This window comes from Hesperophylax consimilis, chromosome 2 (assembly GCF_061612785.1).
Source record: "Hesperophylax consimilis isolate HC1 chromosome 2, BYU_Hcon_1.0, whole genome shotgun sequence".
Taxonomy (NCBI): Eukaryota; Metazoa; Arthropoda; class Insecta; order Trichoptera; family Limnephilidae; genus Hesperophylax; species Hesperophylax consimilis.
Genome location: NC_142837.1, coordinates 27,049,743 through 27,073,878, shown reverse-complemented (window position 1 = coordinate 27,073,878; position 24,136 = coordinate 27,049,743). Strand labels below are relative to the sequence as shown.

Here is a 24,136-nt window from a genome sequence, read left to right as displayed (position 1 = left end):
AATTGAAAGCGTATAAAAAAAAAAACGAAAAATATTTTTGTATGGGAAAATGGAATTTAAAAAAAGTCTATCTTCTATACTTCTACCATCTTTTAGAATCACCTCATAGAATTTACTCTCCGCACTTTACATTCTGTATATCACCTTGTACATTCATTAAAATAAATTTTATAAAAAAATTCTATGTTCGGAAAATTATTCGGATTTTTGATCAGATGAGAAATAGATGACAATAATATCTTATTTTAGGTCCAATAACAGGACGATAATTTGAACATTTAAACAATTCAACAGCTGCTTTATACATTTAAATAATATAATGCACACAATACAAAGCATAATATTAATATGGTACTGGTATCAAAGCAACATTGAATGTAAGATTAATTATATGGAAATTGGAACAATGTCTCGTACGTCAGGGTTTTTCTTTCGTCGTTTGATAAAGAATGTATTAGATAAGCCCTGGCAACTAATTAATTAACACTTAAACAAATTTCTATTTGCAACAATAAAATCAGCCAGCATTATTAATGAAATAAGGTTACTTAAATATGGCAAACTATATATTTTTAATGTGACACTTCACAAGATCCCTCCTGTTTGTGCTACAGTTTAAACGCAGGCGGAGCTATGTCACGTATCTTTTCACATACTGACATTGAAAATTAAGGCTTTTGCAAGTTATGCTTTAAAATATTTTAACGAATTATTTGTTTGCGCCCGTACATACCCAATTTGAATATGAATATATAATTTTGTCCGTATAAAAACACAATTCTTTCAAGAAAGGCATACAAGTATATTATTGGATTGAATCACCGGTACAATATAAAATCTGCATGACTTTCTTTAAAGAATTTAGTTTTTACAAAACTATTCATATTCACAATTTGTATCAACGGGCGCAATCAAGTAATTAGTCAATATTTTAAAGCATAACTTGCGAATTATTTTAATGAAAAAATTAAATTAACGCTATCTATGAACGCGTAGATTACTTTTAACGTACGTTGCGTTTACCTTTAAAACATAAAGCTTCGTATCCAAGTAGATTTTGTGTGTAGCAAGATGAGATATGGACATTGTTCTAATAGTTGATAGTTCTCTGACATAAAAAAAATGTTTTTTTTTTCATTGAGGCTTGAGATTTTACTGGAGGCTTTGAGGACAATAATTTCCTTCCAGGAATGTGACATCTTTGGAGACGCTGTTTAGACGGTCTTTTCAAGGATATTAATGAGTGAATGGGTCTTGAAGAGACCCATATTATGGGAGGGAGGAACACAGAGGCAGGATTAAAGATTTTTATTAAAAAAATAACCATTCTATTATCAAAGTTCAAATTAAATTATCGATGGAAATTTGCAGCCAAACTCGTTTACCTTCTTTTGTTCCAATTATTGGCATTTTCCAAATCAAAATGATCCATAAATTAAGGGGAAACCTGTTTTTTGTTGGTACCTGACGTGGTTTGTATGATTAGCTGCATTATTTCCTGGGGCTATAATGTATAAAATGTAGACATTGTTTTACAATATCTCAATCAAGTCTTTGGTTCCTTCCGACGATGAAGTGCGTCATAATAATATCGCTTGCCTTATTCCTTGATGGCGTTTCTTGCCAAGCCAGCCGAGGTAAAGATTTTCGTTTATTTAATGTGTGATCAATGATTTTTTTAAAGAGGTTGTATTGGCGTCGGAGTTTTTGTGAATGGTTTTGAACAACGTACCTAAATTTCTTGCGAACTTTTCAATGAGTTTGAGTTTTTGTATAATATTACTTTATTCCATTGTTGTAAACAACTTTTAAACACTATACATTTTTGTTTTCTACTGTCGACGATTGGTTACGCATATTTAAGGAATGTCCTGTGATCGAACTCGATTGATATTCAATTTTGTTAGGTACAAGTTATTAAAGCTTATAAACCTTATTTTAATAGTTATTCAACTCACAATGAAAAATAAATATTACGTTAATACGAAATACCAATCCAATGCGTTTTATGATTTTCATGCGAGGGCACAAACCAAATGAAAACCGACACCACATCTATATTTGTTTGTGTTCAGTTTAAAAACACATAATAATATATTACACAACCTCATGTTTAAAACATGTTTTCATGCAAGGTCACAAACCAAATGAAATCCGACACCACATGTGTATTTTGTTGTGTTTTTAAAAACACATAATAATGTATTATACAACAACATGTATAAAAAAAATTACATAGAAAATATAATTATTTTACAAGGCGTACTTTCGTTTCGTTAATATAACAAGGTAGTTATATCAAAACTGTCAAAAGTGTCACTTCATCAAAGAGAGGTATAAATAAATATTTTAAGAAATTATACTGCAAAATGTATCGATGTCCTATGTAAGGTAATTTAATAAATTTATTTGTTAAATTATTTCTAGCAAAAAGAGTGACCCCTGGAACCTCCGACCTCGAAGACCGGAGGGTGGTTGGAGGCAAAAGGGCTCCTTTAGGGGCTGCGCCCTACCAGGTCTCCTTAAGGGATGAAGACATGAAGCACGTCTGCGGAGGATGTATACTCAATAAGAGATGGGTGATTACGGCTGCACACTGCGTTGCTGAGTAAGGCATATTTAAATTTTAATATTAATTATTAGTAAAACGTTCGATAATAATTGTAAGGGTATACTATACTATAACTGAATCCAAATTAATGTCTAGTACGTACGTTGACTGTTAAATGCTGATAAAAATATGGAAAATCTCCAGTTTTTCATGTATCGGTCGGATAAAGTGTGTATGCGACATGATTTAACAATTAAATACAGGGTGTAACAGAACGTTTCCAAAAGGTTTAAAAAGTCATCACTGAGCATATTGGAAGTAAAAAAAAGATATCGTTTTGCGGTCCGATTATATATTTTTTAAATTTAAACAAAAAAATATTTTTTATCACACGTTGCCATTAATCACACTGTTAAAAGTCACGAGCAGATCACGTGATACGCACTCTGTCTCGTCTGTTACAGTGCTGCTATAACGAGACGGAGCTAGGCTGGACACAACTACTCAGTTACGTCGTGTGATGAGCATGATTTGAATGTTAAATTTGTTCTGCAAGTGTGAAAATATTTGTTTATATAACTGTAATTTACCGGAATACGTAGAAATAAGGAATTGACATCATTCTCATATAGTTCCTTGGCGGAGACGAATACCAATCAAATCAATGTAAGTCATGTTTATTTTAATTTATCGGTGAACCCAAAATCTTCTTTTAGATCGTTTTTTATGCTTATAATAAAGACAGAAAAAAAATTGCCCTCATCGCTAGTCACCTGACAAGGTATTAACTCCTCGGCTGGACGTGAAAAAATATCCAGTTCAGTACAATTCGGGTAGTGCCGTGTACGAAAACCAGATTTAATAAGAGTAGCATTTCAGTAGGCCACTTGTGATTGCATCACAGTCACGTAGCTTGTAAATATCTCTTTGTACGAAGGGTCTTAGCTGACTAGAGTAGGTAAGTGGATGAATTAGTGTTCGTACAACTCGTTTTAAGTGCACCTACTTACATGTATGCACTTTGGATAATATAATTTGAGGTAATTGTGTCGATTATTTGTGTCAGTATTTGAAGTGGCTTTTCAAGTTTTGATTATTACGAGTTTATTAGTCTTCACACTTACCTTCATGTTGTTGTTCAAGATAAGGTTTGTAAATGTGCCAAATTTAAGAGACAATTAATAATTTTGTTACCTACTTTAAAACGGGTTACTTACCTAAATTTATATATTTTGCACTTTGCCAATCAATAATAGAATATGGAATTATTGCTTGGGGAGGAGCAACAAACTCGGCTATCAATTACATAGAAACCGCACAGAAAACGATCTTAAAGGTAATACTAAAAAAACATAGACTGACTGATACAGACCAAATATTCAACAGCTGTGACGTACTAGATATACGCCAATTATACGTTAAAACACTACTAAACTACATTTTTGACAAAAAAAATAAAATTCAACATACACAAAATAACACTAACAGACCAGTTAGACAAGCGTACAAAGAAAACATAAAAACTCCGACATTAAATTCAAGCTTTGGACAAAGACACTACCAATACCATGCTATAAAAGCTTTCAACAGTGTAAAACTTGAAATTAAAATTGAGGAAGATAAAAATAAATTCACACAAAAAATTACAAAATGGATTAAAGAACAAAAAAGACAATATTACCAAAATGTCATAGCATAAAATAAAAATAAAACCTACACGTAACACACAAAACCAATATAAACACACATCACTAGATTATATATTAAATGTATTATTTTCTCTTTAAATGTATTATGTCGATTATATTTTCATATAATAAAATGAAGGCCTCAGCACGGGCAAGCCACCCAGTGAGGCCAACATTACTGGAAACCTTTGAAATGTAAAAAAATTACAATTTAACAATATATATTCGGTATGCGAAATAAAAAAATTAAAAAAAGAATTAATTGTGAGAAATGAGTAAGATTTTTCTTTTCTTTGGCGACCTGTAACATTATTTTATGTATGTGTTTAGCAAAAAAACGGAATAGCTTTATGTGTTTAGCAAAGAAGTAATTTCGAAACAGGGTCTACCGACTAAAACTAAAAGGTACGTAAGTGGCGACATCAGTTTATAATCGAATTTTAAAACTTTGTTTACCTCCACATTTCTTCAATAAACTTTCGAATTTACAAATTTTGTTTAGGTTACCATATACTTTGTTTAGGTACCTACCTACCATATAATTCGTTTACCATATACAATTCTTCTCCATGATATGGAATGTAACCCCTCTGGCTAATTTGTTCGCTTTTGGGAACAGGTATAGTGTGAGAAATATGATCGGTTTTGGTAAAATAAAACCACGCTTTGTATTCAAATCTAGATATTGACCGTAAGATGTGAAAATTTTTTAAAATTATTTTTTCATTTTTATGAATTATTTTTATATGAAACGACGAGAAGTGAGGTTAAAATATCGTTTGTAATACATTTGGCTTATAAAATTTCTGTTTTAGTTGGAATCAGTAATTTTAGTCAAAAAAACGTCAGTAAGCCAGTTAAAAAAATATGTTTGCATTCAAAATGTTGATATTTCAAAAATAATATGTTTGTTTCTAATATCGCATTTGAAAACGTATTTTCATGACCTTTAAAAAACAGTTTTTATTTTTTGAATACTTTGGAAAATATTCTATTTATTTGGAAATTATTGTAAACCGGAAATACTCCGACCTTCTGACAGAGAACTGAGAAGTTCAAATTTGTGTATAATTTGTTAATTCTTCCACAGCATGCTGCCGACGTACTTGGTCGTCGGCACCAATCGAATAGACCTCGGCGGCGAGGAATACGACGTGAAGCGCGTCGTGTCCCACCCCGACTACGAGAGCGACACGCACGTGAACGACATCGCGCTCGTGATGACCGCGCACGGCATCGCGTTCAACGACCACGTGCGGCCCGCGCTGCTGCCCAAGGCGAACACCAAGTCGAACGCGATGCTCGTGCTCACCGGCTGGGGGAAGACGGCCGTGAGTTTTTTTTTATATGACATAATAAATTAATACACAGGGCACCGAAAAGGAGAATTTCGATTGTTTGAAGGAATTAAATTAAAACCGTAGGAGAGCTGATAAGTGTCTGGCTTTTCACTAAACGCAGCTAAACACATTAAAAAAACCGTTAACTTCACACCTTGAGGAAAAAAGGTGAGAGGAAGTTGTGGAAAGGAAAAGTTTTTTTACATTAACCCCACACAGGAGGCCCTAAGGAAAATAATTTCCCTAAGGACGAAGGGGATGCTATGCGGAGGGTATTTTTAAGGAGAAAAGGAATGAAGGGTGAGAATCTAGGGATCAGTTTGCCCGGAAATGACGAATAAAGAAATCCCCCCTCTGCGGCACAAGGCAATGGGTCTAGAGACCAGTTGGAGAGGTCAAAGGGTCTCCCTAAACCATCCTCTCCCGATTTGACACGCCATACAGGTGGTAGGCAAGCGCATCCGGAACACACCTCACGCGATGAACCCGAGCACCCCTGCTAAGTCACCAAACGTAGCGAACCACTGGGGGTGACCAATGGCAGAGGTATTATCCAATAAATGGTTCCCGGGGCGGGTTCCAGCAGCGTTCCGATTAAGAATGGTGGTCGTTGGCAATGGTGATTGCTGATAGTATATTTGACTCTGGAATGAGGTTACATTTTACGGAACACAATCCCACCTTTTTGACTAATTGAATGTTCTAGTGCAGTCTCAATAAAAAATCACGAAGCTTGTTTGCTGTCATCAAATTTAGTTAATATGCAGTGGTATGTAATGAATATTTTATAATATTTAAGCAATTATTTACAGCATCCAGGAGTACCAGCAAAAGAACTCCAGTACATCAAACTCAAGGTCATCAGCACAGAGGCGTGCGGTGACAAGTTGAAAACAAGCGATATTTCTGACAAACAAATATGCACCCTTACGAAAAAAGGGCAAGGAGCATGCCACGTGAGTATAATATAAAAAGTCCAGCAAATAAAACTAAAAAACAATTTTATTCCAATATTTGTGGAGGGACTATAATACCACATAATCGTATAGCAAATAAATTTTAAAATATTATTAAAGATAATGATTTAGATGGATATCAATAAACTAACATTATCGAGCCATTTCCTTGTAGGGAACTGCACCTGCAACCGTTAACAAATCTGTAATTGCACATATACGTGTTTCGTTTGCACTCGAACAAGATATCATCATTCATCATACACTTTTCTCATTAATAATCAACAAAATAAATAACTAACCACACGCCGTTTACAAGCAAAGGTAGGCAGAGAGGACGGACCGACAAATAATTTGATTTCGGCAAATACTAATTATCTTATTAACATTCATACATCGTATCAAAAATACTCTTCTGCTATTCTGACTCTTGAAATGACCCAATTCAAATATTTGATTCACTTAATCGTGCCGTGTGTTCCTCGGGTGTCCCCGACTACTTCTACAATTCACATTTGCGTAATATATTCTCATTACACTCCTTTATTCGTTAATTTGCTCTACATGCCTGTTGGAAAGTAAGAGCTTCATAGATGCACGCACAGATGGCAGTACATAGAGCTTGCGTGGAAGTCCGCAAGATGGAGCCAGTGGCCAGTAGTCGCCAGGGCCAGTGGGAAGGCTCCATGAGAAACATACTGTTCAGATTCCGATTAGCCAGCTTCTAGTTAGGTCGACTATTGAGTCACCATTATAATACGTGGAGTAATAATAAATCCCTGATTCCAGAACCATTCATTTATAATCTCCTTCCAAGACGAGTTGGAGAACTGTTTGTACGAACAATGCCTAAAACATCATCTATCATACCTAAACCATACAATCTCATTAAAAATACTAATTTTGGTTGTTGGTGCATGGGTGAAGCGTGATTGCGGGAAGTCGTATTTCTGCTTTATGCTTAAAATTATTTAAGTTCAATAAACTTTTTAAAAAACGGAACCGATAAATGTAAATCATATGAGACAAGCGATAAAGTAGGTAACAAAATAAATTCCTTATTTGTAATGGGTAATTATTTTGCTTAAATGTTTGAAATGATACAGGCAATGATTCTGAGGCAAGTCTTTTTATTATCAGCTTCGCAAAACCTACTAACTCCTGTGGTTCAACTACGCTAGGATATTATATAGATATCAAAAGTATAACTATTTTAATGAGATTATTGCTTGTCTAGTGGTATTCCATTATTCATAAATGATTGAAGCTGGAAGACTGGATTTTGGATAGGATACTCTTAAAGATCAATGTATTAATTTCAATTATAAAAAACATAGTTTTATCATAAGGAAGGTGCTGGCAACATCACGCACGTCTAAGCAAATAAATACATCGGTTTACTGTCGGAAACTGATCGTGAACATAATACACATTTTTTTTTAAATTGCAGGGTGATTCTGGAGGACCCTTAGTCGGTGGGAAGTATATCGTAGGGGTTGTTTCATTTGGTTTACCATGCGCCAAAGGTTTACCAGATGTCTTCTCAAGAGTATGGAGTTACAGAAAATGGATTAGTAATATTATAACATTGAGAGGAAAGGCATAAGCAGATACCGTATAATAATAATATAGATTGTTATAATATTCAAGACCTATCTGATACTTCAAAAACTTTAATATTTAATTAGTAACAAATTTTAACCGATTGTAATTGTAATCGAAAAACAAGACCACATAACACAATATGTAAAAAAGATAGATTAAAAAAAAAAGAAATATATTTGATGAATTATTAAAAATTATTTTTATTTGAATGGCAAAAAATGTTTGAAGATATCGTTGTTTCAATTTGGGAGTCAAATGTGTGTACCTCCGCCCAGGGAACTATTCGTTGGACAACCACCACATGGCCGTAGGTCACCCCAAGTGGCAAGAGGGATGGGTTCGTGAGTCACTCCTGGACATACTGAACGCCAGATTCCTACCGACCCCTCGTAATGTATTCCTTCCCAGAACTTCCTCTCCTCCCTTTCCTTTAAAAGACCCTTCACACAACATCCCCATACATGACATAGGGATATTATTTTCCTCAGGAACTCAATTTACTGAAACGGTTTTATTAACATACAGGAAAACGCAGGAAATAAACAAACATCTTTCTAGGATTGGAAAAATATTATTTTAGTTCCCTTTTCATTGCAGCGAATATAATTATTATTTCTAATATTGTTGCAGGAATTAATATTAAAATAATTATATTAGTTATCATAGGCTGGTATTGTACAGTTTAGTTATATGGACAAACATTACTCACCAGCTGAATTGAAAATCAGAAATTAAACATTGCTTGAAAAAACCGAGAGATTTATTTTTTATCACTGATTCAATAGAAAGGCACGTTTTATAATGTATTAAATGATTCCATATTATATAAAATATACCAAGAAATCAAACAGAAGGATTAACTTAATAATATATTATGTGATTTATTAATAAATTTTTCATATGTTGTGCAATATGTATTTAATAGAGCAATCAAATGATTAATCTAATCGCAAATCAAGTTGAAGTTGCATTATTTGCGATACACAATCAGTATAACAAATAATTATTAGAGATAAAGTCCTTATTATAAAAGAAAATGTTTCCATGAAATATCATTCTGTTTTGTCGGTAATAACGTAACAATGTTGTCACCAATTTTGATTGCTGTGAGCATAATCGGTCTAACAAATGGTAAGCAACCAATAAAATATATTTTTCAGTAAAATTTCTAATCGAGAAGCGATCACACACACTTTGTGAAACATTTTAAGGCGATTCAAACCGAATATTTTTTTTTATTATTTATTAACCAATATACATATAATATATAATTAACCAATATATATAAAATATAATATTAGTGGTAACAATACCTCCCTAATTGAGAAATTCTCGTGTTAACCCTTAAATGCATGATTTATTAAATTTTCGGGAAAAAAATATATTTTGTAGATATTTACATGCATATGCAAGGAAATATAAAGATTTATTTTATTTGTAATTTTTTAATGATATTTGATTAAAAAAAATTGTTGCAAATTTACAACACCATGTATTTAATAAAAAATAATATGAACAATTTACGTATGAAAAAAAAAATAAAAAACCTAAAAAAAATTCTCAAAACTAATAAGCGTACCGGAAAAATACGAGTTACTACACATAAGTATTGTATTATTGTATCTAATTACCTAAGAAAATCAAAATAATAACAGCAAAACCAAACTGTAATTCTAACCTCCAACCAATTTTCGAGAATCTTCACTTTGTTGAAGAAAAAGTGACATTTGACATTCGCGAAAGAAAAAAAAAAGGTGATGCCACTCGATAAAATATATTACCGTGAACTTGATAATTCTAAAACGGCATGCATTAAGTATACACCAAAGAGTTAAAGGTGGTTTGAACGGTATGTTGCAGTTTTACAACAGTATGCATATAAGGGTTGGGAGGGAGCACTATCAAATTGACAGTACTATACATACTTATCAGTTGTTACAATTTGGATGCATGAAGGACTACTTTTTTTATACATAATGAAAATATAAGTTAAAATATTTTTTTTTTTTGATGTGCAAAATGTCGTTGAACGTTTCAAATGCATTTATAAAATATTGCATTAAATACAAAGGGTCCTAACTACTGTCACTTTTATCCGAGTGAGACTATGAAATCCCCAATTGGGGTATTTTGCGAGGCCGGAGCGCATGGCGAGGGAAAGTGGGGAAGTACATGGTTATTCAAAGCTGGTCACAAACATGGCAAAAGTCAATTCAAGCAACGTTTGGATTCTGAATGGCGGTCGTCACCAGGGCAATAATGAGAGGATATTCATTAATTATTTGAGTTGAAACTTTATCGGGATTGTGCAAAAGTATTCGGGTAGCCTCTAGTGGTATTAGAGCTGCACATGACACAAATAAATGCGGGGTAAAATAAGAAAATTACTTATTTTTTCTGCTAGTGAGACATGGAAATCATGGTTTTTGCTTGCTAGCAGATATTACTAGATATTTTATAATTATAAATTATCTAACCTTATACACATTATCAATATCCAAATCAATGTCTTTTCTTGTAATTTGGTACTATTACGTTAACAGGCTAATCAAGGTTAACGGTCTTACCGAATAAATTTAAAAAAAAATATTTTTTAAAACATTAAACGGAGTCAGACAAACGAAACTTTGAAACGATAAAAATAAGTTAATGTTGACTATAACTATCTGAAGTAAATGACTTAGGTTGGGAAGTTTCCAACATCGTCACATTTAATTGCCATCAAATCGACGGTCCGTGCCATTGTTATTTTTTTCACAAACATTTAGAAGTTAGTGTGCTTTTATATGAAATTTCAATATTCTAAATTATGGAACTAATATTCCACAACAATTAACATTAAATATTGTTTAATTTTTTACTTGAATGCCGATCATGAAATTCTTTTTTTGAATTATTATTATCATGAGTGAGTTTTTGTTGTTGCTCTTTTATATTATTATGTATTCAACTTAATGAACCTTATATAATACGATATATTGTCTTAATGTGACACCCTCAACCTAGAATTACACCAGAATAAGCTCCATAATACAAATGTTTTTCTTACTTTCACTAGCAATTTTTGTTTTAATATAATTTTCTTATAAATTTCAAGACATTAAAAAAAGTATTAAATTGTATTATTAAAGGTACAGTCACAAGGAGGTAATCTATTATTTTTAATGTTTTATTTAGGCTACACTACACATGTAAAAACTGATAAAAATTTAAACTATCGAATTGTCAAAAAAAATAAACCATACTCTAACTGCTACCGACGTTTGGAGCCTGTAGGACTTTTGCATCCCGTAATAGGTTAAGTATGTTGTGAGACTGAAGGTATTGGGGGGAGAAAGGCGAGAAGTGCCTTGTGATTTAGATCTGGTTTGATCTGGGATTGACCCCACAGATGAAAATAAACTCTGTAATGAATCTGGTCTTGCGCTAGGGCGACACTTTAACTACCATTAATTAATTTGGATGAAAAACTAAGTTTTGCCAATCATATCCACCAAATAAATTGTAAACATAGGCATGAAAACAATAGGCTTCGTATGAAGAACAGCTAAAAACTTTATCTCCATACAAGCCACTAAACTATTATACATATCTCTAGTTAGAAGCACAATTGAATACAACTCAGTAGTTTGATCTCCCTCTTACAAAATTCACATTTAACATTGAGCGAATACAAAAAAAGTCTACGTTTTATAAATTTAAAATTAAATATCCTAGTAGAAGACTTACAATAGCATTTCTTATTAAATACCTACTCTAAAAATACATACATTGGAAGACAGGCGTAAAATAAACAACTTTTTTATTCAAAATTCTTAATTCGACTGTTGCGAACTTCTGCAACTCATAAACTTACGAATACCTACAACAACAACACGACAAAATACACTATTCCACTGCAGCACACATAAGCGCAATTACGTTGCAAACTCCCCAATACAACGGTTTCACCAATACTTAGGTGATGTCGATATATTTAATATTAACTTTACGAATTTTGTGGATCACGGAGGACTTGTTCCAACATTATCCCATTATTTAAAGAGAAGGTGTATTTTTGTAAACGAGTCAAATCGCTGTATTTTTTTTAATTTATGTTCTTGTTATTTTAATTTTGTTTCTTGTGTGTATTTTATTTTTATTATTTCTTTCTTATGTTTCAAAATTGTCTGTAATCAAAATTATACCACCTACATGTAAAATCCCCCTGGGCGTTAAATAAATAAGTAAATAAAATTCTGAATTAAAATGTATTAATTAAAATTTCAGGGGCTACACAATATGCACGGCCTGGCCGTATTCCCGAAATGGTCGATCCTACCAAGGAATTGGAGAGGATAGTTGGCGGAGAAGTGGCTCCAGAAGGATCGGCCCCGTACCAAGCCTCATTGAGGACTTCAAGCGAAGGACACCATTTCTGTGGGGGGAGCATCATCAGCGTAAAGCTGATCTTGACGGCAGCACATTGTTTGGTTAGGTAAATGATATGATTGTATTACTAATCTAGTAGTTCTGTGAAAAGTAAGACCTTGTATATAAAAAATACGTTTCATTAATAAAATAAAATCATAACTTCCTCCGAAATCACAAGATTTGTAAGTAGGTACTTAAATACGTACCTGCTTAATCATAAATTCTAAACATTTTTAATAACATTAAAAGAAAATCAAATAAGAAGTTATGCAATTTATCTAAAGTAATCTCACTATTCCATTTTACGAATTTTTTTTAAACTTTATGCACGCCCGTAGGTACCATTATATTGATTATTTTGATTCGACAGCTCGTAGTAGAAATTACGCTCACGCTAAATCTGGCGGGATAGAAAGGAAGTATCCAACACGGCCACCACCTTATATGTCCTGCTGTTATTGTTATTCTAAGTTTTGCCATCGTTTTGGATGAACAGTACATTTAGTGTTATATTATTAGATCTGTATTGGGTAAGGCGCACTGTAGGAATAATTTTAAGATCATGACCACTAATTCTAAATTACCGTTTTTATGTTTGTTATAAAAGTCAAGCGCACTTGAAGTGAAATGACACTAAACTGCGCTATATATGTTATTATTAGTCGTACTTTGTTACACTAAATATATTTTATTGTATTGTGTTAGAACAAACTCTGATTTTGATTCGCATTGTAACAAACAATTTAATGTGAAATATCTATCTCTAGGTACATAAGTTAAAAAAATAAATAATTTAATTACTTAAGAGGCAGTGCCATTGGAATCGTATGAAGGTATGTTATTCCAATGACATTTATATGCATTTCTTGTACCTTCTAAATTTAATAAGTAGGTACCTATAGCCTTCATATTTTCAAATCAAACAGGTATTTTTTATTGTGGTGAAAGTTTCTCGGGATGGTTTCTTGGCTGAAATTATGTTTGCATGAATGGAACACTTTCTGACGCGGCGCGGGCGGTTTGAAAAATAATGTTACGGGAATGGAATACCTTCTGACGCGGTTTGAAAAATTGTTTTGCGGGAATGGAATACCTTCTGACGCGGTTTGAAAAATTATTTTGCGGGAATGAAATACCTTCTGACGCGGTTTGAAAAATTATTTTGCGGGAATGGAATACCTTCTGACGCGGTTTGAAAAATTATTTTGCGGGAATGGAATACCTTCTGACGCGGTTTGAAAAATTATTTTGCGGGAATGGAATACCTTCTGACGCGGTTTGAAAAATTATTTTGCGGGAATGGAATACCTTCTGACGCGGTTTGAAAAATATTGTTGTGAGAATGGAATACTTTATGAGGCGGCACGGGCGGTTTGAAAAAAAATAGGATTAATATGTCGATCTATTGTGTATCAGGTAGAATTATAGGAGATAAATTATTTGTATGTTTGAAACCCTGATACTTATACTGAGGACTACGAGTACATATTATCTGGATGCAGTAGTAATGAGATACAGTAGTATGTTATCAAAGGATTTATGGAAGGACGCTTAGTTATGAAAACGATGGTTGGTTATAAAAAGGACGCTTAGTTGGTTATGACATGGTTGTGTTGGTGTTTGAATTCAGCACTATTACCATAGCGCACAGCCAATTAAAGCTGTTCACGCAATATCTATGTAATTGTATGGGATTGATAGGTATGCTTTCGCAAATATCAAATCCTGCAATTGTCCTACCTATCCAATGTACCCATCCTAAAACGTCTGTTTAAAAAATATTTTGAATAACGGCTACATAATATATGTAGTTGCGGGAATGAATGCATTTCAGAACAAAAGGGTTAAACGATCTAACTCGTCATTTCTCCGGTTTTTTCTTCGTCTTTATTTTAGTCATGTTGTTCGAGCTAACCGGATAAAACAGAAAAGTGACAAAACAGAGCATGATAAAATAACAGTTACAGACGTGTGAAGATTATTAGAATCGAACAAATTCACATGTTTTTCGTAATATGAGGTAACATTTGCACCTGTTTCATAATTCATTCATCTAATTGATGAATAAATTCTAAAAAAATTGTAAAAAATTAAATTCACAAACAATATTCATCTGGCGATAGAATATTCATGCACGACAAGGCTCCTGCCACAATGTCAAATATCCTATGTTATGTATCCTATCGAACGTCAATAAGACTGAAAAAAGAATTGAAGAAAAAAAGATAAGCATCAAGAATAATCTTATCAAATAGTAAGTAAGGCATCACAACCCAGAAATAAATAATAAAAAAAGATGCAAAAATTGGGTATATCCCGACTAAATTGCTTCTTAAGAACAAAGGAATGTTCAACATATACTAGATATAAGCCATTCCTATACCTAAATAAAGTTTGAAAGCTAAAAAATCGTTTCAGTATAGTACGTGTTAAGTTAGGGTTTTTCCTCACTTTTTTCACCTTATATATATGTCGTTTTGTCGTGAAACCGTTAGACGTATTCAATGTTTTTTTTTTAAATTGACAGCATTAAAAACAGCCCCTCTTCAATAGTGGCAGTGGTGGGAACACACAAGCTGAACTCCGGAGGCGACAAGTATAAAATACGAGAGATCGTGGTACACGAGGATTACAACGCCAATCTAATCACCAACGACATAGGGCTTCTTCTCCTCAAGGGAAACATTCGATTCAACAAATTCGTCCAGCCGATTTACCTGCCAACTGAACAATACGCTGGGGAAGATGGCGACCTAATCTTGACCGGATGGGGCACTACAACTGTAAGTATAAACAAAAGTAATGTCACGTCTATTTCATAGCCGAGCAGTTCAAAGCGTTGCTGCTTCAATTCTTCGTTGAATAAGCAACACTTTTAGATATAATTACTTAAGTAGGAGGAATTGCGATATTGATAGGATATTCGTAATGAGAAATGTTTTTTTTTTTAATTTAAAAAATTGGTATCTATTTACTATAGTGTGAGTTTCTTCTAAACGACTATTGTCATGATTTATTTTTAAGGCGTTATGCCGTGTCGCATTTTCTCCTTCTTTAGGCAACGTTTCGAAATGCGTTACAGTGTCCATTTTAATGGTAGATATTACTTTTTTATCTCATCGATAAAACTTGGTTTACAAAAAAATAGGCATCTCTCAAGGAAACAAATTCAAACAATATTAATCTATCAATATCGCCCTTAGACCGAAATCAGTAACGAGACTTTGCTTGAAATGGGCTTTAGCCATGTTTGGTGACCAGATATAAATAGCCAGTTATTTTTCCCACCTTCCTCTTTCCCATCTACTTCTCCGCACTATCTTCAGCCTCACAATATATATACGCCAATTGGGGATGCGATAGTCTAAATGGCTCCAGACAGTTAGGGCAGTTCTCACATAAAATGTCAAAAAAAAAACATTTTGGTTTTATAAAACGGTTTTCATTGTGGAATTGGTAGCACGGGCGCCAGTGACCCCAAATTTCAGTGACACCAGAAACATTTTTAATTGATGCAATTTTTTATAATTAATTGTTTTAATTTAAATAGTATTGTTTAAATAATCAAAAATAATGTTTTTGTTCATTATAGTTTCCTGGGCAAGCTCCCAACGACTTGCAAATTATCACTTTGAAATCGTTGGCAATCGACATCTGTAAGGAAAAACTGAAGGATTACAACGATGTATTTGCTAGTCAAATCTGCACACTGACTAAAACTGGACAAGGAGCGTGCCACGTAAGATTATAACAAAAGTTTATATTTATTTCATCAAACACGTTGATGTAGTTGTGTTTAGTCAACGATCAAACACAATCCTTTGAGGTGATTTTGCACAAAAACGGCGCTCTGCAAATCCAAATATTATTATTATTATTATATCTCTTTATATATTTTTTTTTTTTTTCAAAAACGCATTTTGTTCCGAATACCCTGGAAATTTTTTTTTGCTTTTAAATTCAACTAGTTTCGGCAACAAAAAAACTATGTCGTCTACTGGACAACATTCCTTGTAAACCAATGATTTGATTTCTACATAATTGCCCTGAAGAAGGCACGTTGGTCCATAAAACTTGTTTCAATAAATGTTAAGTTTACACCAATTGTGCCCTCAAATAAAATGTATTTGAATAATGTTCAACTTCGAGTTAAATATTATTTATTACATTTTTTTAATGTTAGAAAATGATACGACCATAATATAAAACAATATATGTACGTAAATTATTATACAGGTGTAAAAAAACAAAAAAAAACATAGTTACTCACTTCGAAGCTTCATTAATAAACTAGCACAGACATACACGGGATATTATAATTTGATTTTGAAAAAGTCAATTAAAATATTATATTATAAGATGGCCTTCATGGTCAAGGAGTAAGGCTCTCGATTAGCAAGCCGGAGATAGCGGGTTCAAATCCCGGCGAGCACAAGTAAAATGTATTTGATAAATTTGTTTTATTTCATAAATTGCCCATTTAAAATAATATCTAGCATATTTGCGGCATGTTCCAGAGCGGAAGATACTCTCAGTATGACCCTGGTGAATGACCACCATTCAGAATTGAAACTTTGCTTAAAATAGCTTTGGCTATGTTTGGTGACCAGATCTGAATAGCTAGGTACTTCCCCACCTTCCTCTTCCCCATAACTTTCTCTCTCCGCCACCTTCAGCCTCACAATTGAAAATGGTTAGGAGAAGTTGGAACTCTTGTGCGGTTTCAAAAAATATATATATAGGCAGGTACTTTATCGCTTGTCTGAATTTGATCAAATAAACCGTTCCAAATTTTGAAATGACATTTACACTATATATACGTTCGATATTGTGGAAATTTTTATGGGAGCACAAATACAATAGATCTGCTTTATTGTCGGCAATTAAGAATAAACGGTTCTCTTTAGTTTGGCTCCGACCTTGGATAGTGATGAGACTGATTCTAAAATTACTCCGTATCTCTCTCGAGAGAGCTCTTGTTTTTTGCTCTCATATTTGATTTACACAAATATGTACAGTAAAAACATTAAAATTCGTCAAATTACTTAGCGAGCATGTTAGGCTCGGAAAATTGTAAAATAATTATTTACAAAAACGCGCAGATAAAATTTTTTGTTTTAATTCATTTTTTTAAGGGTGATTCGGGAGGACCTCTGGTCAGTAAGACAACTATTGTGGGTATCGTCTCTTGGGGCATGCCTTGTGCCCGAGGTTATCCTGACGTGTTCACAAGGGTGTATTCATATTTCGATTGGATCCTAAAATACACCAAGCCCGCAGATATATGAATAAACAAAAACCTGCTGTTCCAAACGGATTCTAGAAGAGCAACCCTATTGGATATCTAACAAATAAATATTTTCAAGCATTTATTTGAACATAATTGCTATCAAAAATTTTGTAAAATGTGTACCATAAAAAATAATAAATTATGAAATAAATAAAAAAAAATTGATGATGATATTAATTATTTATTATTACATATTTTACGGATGTCCAATAAAACACAAAAAAAACACCGAACAAAAACCAGTTCGTTTTTTAAAAATTAAGATGTTGACAGAAATAAGGAATTGCTTACGTACCTATAGTGTGTGACAAAATGATATATCATTGTTTTTATGCAACACATATTTTAAAAACAAATGGGTTTTAATGTATATTAAAAACCATTTATAGATGTTGAACCTTAAAAGAAGGTCATTATTTAGGGTGCGATGGTTTTCAATAAAGATTTTTAAAGAATTTTGATGGACTTATATGCTTTGAATTATACTTCAATATAGGATATAGGACTTCCCATTTTCTCCCAGCACTGATAGGAGATTTCTACATGATGCACTGTAGGCATAACCACAATGAAGGGAAAGGAATGAATGTGGTAACATTTGCATTTAATTTTTTTTAGATAATGCGATAATTGCGTATTCATCGAGCTGCGCGCGGACCCATAAAGATTCACAGCAAGCAACATTTTAGCAATTTGATAAGCAATAAGCAATAAGCGGAGGGGGGCGGTTTTTTTAACTTGTTTTCTGCGCAACGACGTATAACAAACCGACGCATAAATTAACCACTCACAACTAAAGGTACACACAATACTTTTCTGACGTTTGACAAAGGTCAAGTTGGTAGTCATCTAACTGGCGGTATACTTATTAAATAAACAACACACATATTAGAAGTATTCATTTTACATAATGTACCTCTCAAATGCAAGGCCGATTATATCAAGAATTTAAATGTGGTAAATTGAATAAAAACTTCAGTCAGATTTCAATAATAGTATAAACTTTATTTTTAAGAAATCTTCGCTTAGAACCGAAAATAGTAAATATTTTTTAGAAGCACTTTAAGGCACAGATGATGGAAATTACAATTTGTTTTAAAAATGACTACAAAAAAAAATTATTTAAATGCACAAGATAAGTCATTTATTTTTATTTATGCGTATATAGATTGGAACGAAACTTAAGTTTCAATCTAAGGTGTTTTTTATTTTTTTTTTTCAATTCAAGGTGTTCACGAAACATACAATATTACATCACCTTCTCAAACCTACCTTACACACAACATATTATAGTTATAAGTTTGAAATGTATCATTTATAAATATAAATAATTATGTGAAACTGTAAATTATATATAGAAATAAAAATAAAATAAAAATAAATACATATAAAAGAAAGTCCATAATGGCGGCAAAGTGATCGTTTTATAAGTTGAATTAATATCGTTCTTTGATTGAATAAAAACGAAACTAAAACATCTTTCACCGTCTACCCCAACGTAAATCGCTGTCGGGTAGAAATTATTTTGAAACTAAGTTTAATTTCCAAAAGAGAAATATGTATACCGAAAAAATTTATAAAGTACTTATCTTTCAGTAATTATAAACCAAGGTAATTTTTTTTAAAATAAATAAATAAAAAGTTCCACTCGATAAAAAAACAAAAAAACGTTTAAAATTGGAAAAATAACACGGTTTTGTCGAAAGAACAATGCGATGTTTTAGTACTTTTTCATCGAACATGATTTTTTTAAAGGAATTGATTGATCACATTTAGTTTGAATGAACGTTTTACTTGTTTTTAGCCTCGGATAAAAATTACAATGATGTTTACAAAAGGTAACTGCTAATTCAGGCGGTGTTTTGTAGACGATGAATAAAATATTAAGGGTGTCTAGCTAAGCAGGGACTCGTACACATTAGCCGAATCTCTAAACCTGAGAAAGAAAAGTTATTTATACAAGGGTGGCCTTTGTGAGCTGCTATTAATACGAGGCATTTAAGGATATTCAATGAAAGCAAGAAGAATTGTGGTCTATTTATAATGCTCTGTGTTTAGCCTGCTCAGGAGCCTAAGTCGGAAAAACAATAGGACAGAAATATGGAAATTTTGTTGATGTTTATTTTAAAGTTGCTTCCAATTTACACTAAGCGTTTTAACTCCAATGTAACTATGTATTTTATGGACTCGGTAAGTAATAAAATAGTAGCAGGTAGAAATCACATAAATTTGCATCCAGCTCACCTGCAGTAAAACAAAATGACGCGCAAATTTTATATAAAGAGTGGCACTCGGGTGTTCGGTGAGATTTTACACAATTATAAAAATCCCGTTTCCTCGGAATAAATATTCAAAGCGTGGAGAAATGCTCCCCTCAAAGGGAAGGAGACGTGAATAATTTTATTCATGGCTTCTTCAGGACGACTCTTCAAATTCGCATCCTTGCTGAGCCATTGTTGGGCGTCTTTCGACATATTTACAGACGTCAGGTAACTCCACAGAACGGGAGATGAAATCGGCAATATTACAAATGAGAATCTCGATATTCACGGTGAGCATTTTTTACACCCACAGCCGACAGAAGAGAAAAAGCAGCACGGAAGTGAAAAATCGTTTAATTAAATAATAAATAACTTATTAAAGCAAGTCATTTATCTGAGATTGTTCTCTCAAGTGTTTTTAGAATTCATAAGGTGAGCAAAGCTTCAGACTATGCTGTGTCTGGAGCTTTGGCGCAAAGAAACTGATAGCTGCTGACCTGGAGGTGATCAAAAATTAACATCTCAGAAATGTTCTCGGTCTTTCGTGGGACACTCAGTTTCCGATATCCTTGCAATCACAATCCTTTCTAAACATGAAAGCACGACCACCATCCTACAAATTACTAATTATAATCAACCAGATATATATATAAAATCAGCTAGCGTGATACAAAATTTCAATATAATACGTAATTTTTTTTTTGTATATCTAATAATGAAAATGTGCAAATATCTTGTCATGTTTTGTATTGTCTTGTTTATTTTTGAACTCCTTTTTTCTCTACATTCGTAATCATCCATAATTTATTTTTAACAATGTTTGACCGGATAAGCACCATTCTGAAAATTCCTACCCTGGGCTTGTACTTATATGTATAATTGTATATCCTTGTTTGTTTTGTTTAATTGTTCTACGTATTCTATATTTTTATTGTATGTGAAACATATAATTTTAATTGATTTGTGTAACACATCGGGATTGCTCTAGCAAAAAAAAGTAATAATTATTCGTAAAAAAATATATCAAAATGTACTCGCGAAGGTTATAGTTATTACGCTTTCCGAATACGAAATTTATATTTGCTGCTATCCCAAGGGAAATTGATTTTTTAACACCAAAATACAAATCAGTCCGGAACCTAACATAAAATTAATAAATTAATTTTAAAATACACCAATTTAAAAAAAAAACCCATAGGCAATTAAAAAGGTAGTTATTAGTGCAATTTTTCGAGGCATAAATATTATTACGTACATATTATTTTAACATAATTAAATTTGGAAGATACAACAAATAAAATACCTTATGTGAAAAAGTGGCAGTAGGTTGGTTAATTAATTACCGAGATAATAATCCGATCTAGTAACAGAATACACTTCAGATTATACGTTTTATAGGGCTAAAAAGATAATCCTTTCTACTCTTAAAATAAATCTAGGTACCGCAGCTTCTTATGTACCTACTCGTTCTTTTATCATCTCGATCTCGGCACCATCAAAAGATAGTGACACTTTCGATATCAACATCAAGCCGCTTGGAAAGAACTCCAATCTGCTCTCAAATCACTCGACACTTCAATCGAGATTATCGACATCAAAGAACGAAGGTCAAAAAAATTCCGAATTAGTCTCGTATCAAAGGAACAAGATACGCCGACGCACATTTTATTGTAAAAAATCTTGAGTTTTTTCAAATTAAAAGCCTTGCTTGAAGTGGATTAATCATAATCTATTAAAAACGAGCAATGAATATCGAAATTACTACAAATAAATTCCTGTAAATAAGATAATAATTTTACAAATATAAATACACAGCTGAATTTGGCGAACATATTTTCAAATATTTTTTTAATGTAGGTGTAAACAATCACACACTTAACATTAACGTTTTAAAATTAAACATATTTTCAATTGCAGTAATTTCTTTCTGGATTTTATAAGGAGTATAATTGGATGACCTGGAATATCAGAGATTTGTGAAATATGTTGAAAAATTGAATACGTCATTTTTATACAGATTGTCCGGGCGTAAAGTGCACAAACTTCGGGAGGTGATTCTACCTAATGGTAGAAGTAAAAAAATGAAAAAACGTTTTTCAATTCAAACTGTTTTTTTCCATAGAAGAATATTATTTTCTAAATACAAACAATTCAACTATTGTGCCTGAAAACTACTGAAAACATTGAAATTTCGAAAAGTTAGTAACTTTTAAAGGCTATATTTTAATTTGTGCTATAATAGCACTATTGTGGCTTAAAGCTATTTTAGACAGAGAAAATTGTCCGGTTGTATCGTATCGTCTGCTGTAAGGTGGAAGAGATATCAGAGAATGGAACATTTTGCTGGGATTAATCATATTTATTAGTGCGTCGGATTTAGGAACGGTTGCACGGCGTACTTTATGCAAAACATAAATTTGGATTATTAAAGGCCAATATACTTGACCAAACTAAAAAATATTTCTTTAAATCAAAAGGTATAGCAAATGAACGAATATGTGCTGATTTATTTATCTGTGTTTTACATTATAAAATATAGGCCATTAAAGAATTTCATTTTTCACGATTATGAAAACACAATGAAATATAAATTTAAAAATAAAAAGTTGTACAAAAGGCGTTTTTGTGTCGGAATTTAAAATTTATATACGACAAATTTGAGTTCCAACGTAAATCAGTCTTTTAAAATTAAATTTAAGCCCATCAAAATAGTTGGTAATAAGTTAATAATTCAATTTATTTAAATTTTATATGTCATCATATTTTCATGGCAGATAATGCCATGTTATTTTTTTAGTGATTAACATAAAGTCGCAAATAATTGCCGTACTGGCCTCTAAGCTTGTGAAAAATCTATTACTCTCTTTGGCCTACATTTTATAATTTGAAAAGAAAATAAATAAAATAGCACATATCCGTACTTGCTATACCTTTTGATGGAAAAAATAATTGTTTAGTTTTGTTGATTATTTTGGCCTTAAGTTAATGGTTGTTATGTTTGAAATAGTGCCAAGCTATGTCAGCCGATTGCGGTAGTATTTAAGTGAATGAGTGAAGAGCTGTAGTGCCACGCGATTCGCTATGCGGTGGGTCGAACCACTCGTTGTTCGAGTGGAATGTCTTCGTCGAGAATCGATGACCAGCTGGTTAGCGTTATGATGTCGGTCGATTGACGTCCAGCCTAATGCTAAATAAAGAGTTACCGAGATAAGCGGAATTTTTCATCGTATGTCGATTGCATCCTTCCGTGAAAATAGTTGTACGATAAGATTTGATCAATTCGAAAAGATATTTTACTGAGGATCACGTAATATTATTTTATTATTAGGAAAATTGTACTTTCGAGCAAAATAAATAAATATATTTTGCTCGAAAGTAGAATTTATCGATTCCATTTATGTTTCTTTCCGAGCACATAATTTTTTGGGTGATAATCCTGCATTCAAAACGTGTTCCTGTCGTGTCAAATTTCCCCGTTGTTTATTTAATTTTTGTATTCCGTGTAGTTCCCCCGGGGCGTCATTACTCTTCACAAAAGAAAATGAATAACAACGACTCGCCGTTATGTTGTTAGGAGGCTGCGTCGCTAGGTGCGGGTCCACAGAACGGGAAAACTCGGAGAAAGAAATTTAGAAATATTAATTGATTGATAGAAATCGTAAAATAATACGTTTGTAATAAGAAGATGAGATAGATCTTTGTACATTAGTAAATTTATTAGTGCGCTGAAATAATTTAATCTCCTCAGGGGTTATTATATTTGATCATAAATATTTTATTTGTTGCTGGAACCTTAAACCTGAGCAAAAAGGTAGCCAAATCAACATGGACTGAAAAATATAACAGAAAAATGCTTAAAATATATTTTTAATAATTTGTGGGAGAGGTTCTTTTGTCCTAATAATATTACCAAGCATTTTGGTTCGGTGCCACAATCACTCTTTTTTTCCATCAGCGCCATTTATCTATCAATTTAAAAATATTTTTAATATTTTATCTAGACAAGCAGGTACCATACGGTAATATTAATTA

At 32.6% G+C, this 24,136-nt stretch overlaps 3 protein-coding genes across 3 annotated transcripts in view; 2 read left to right on the top strand and 1 right to left on the bottom strand.

The window, feature by feature from the left end:
• Positions 1–24,136, bottom strand: part of Fur2 (furin-like protease 2) — a 116,995-nt gene that overhangs the window by 38,702 nt on the left and 54,157 nt on the right. The window lies entirely within an intron of this gene.
• Positions 407–8,284, top strand: LOC149425854 (chymotrypsin-2-like). Its single transcript, XM_089645663.1, has 5 exons — positions 407–413; positions 2,428–2,608; positions 5,330–5,570; positions 6,392–6,535; positions 7,986–8,284. The coding sequence occupies exons 1-5, from the start codon at positions 407–409 to the stop codon at positions 8,139–8,141; spliced, it is 729 nt and encodes a 242-aa protein (XP_089501789.1). The 3' UTR covers positions 8,142–8,284.
• On the top strand, positions 12,448–17,841 carry LOC149425853 (chymotrypsin-2-like). The gene is made up of 4 exons (XM_089645662.1): positions 12,448–12,617; positions 15,081–15,336; positions 16,146–16,292; positions 17,689–17,841. The coding sequence occupies exons 1-4, from the start codon at positions 12,448–12,450 to the stop codon at positions 17,839–17,841; spliced, it is 726 nt and encodes a 241-aa protein (XP_089501788.1).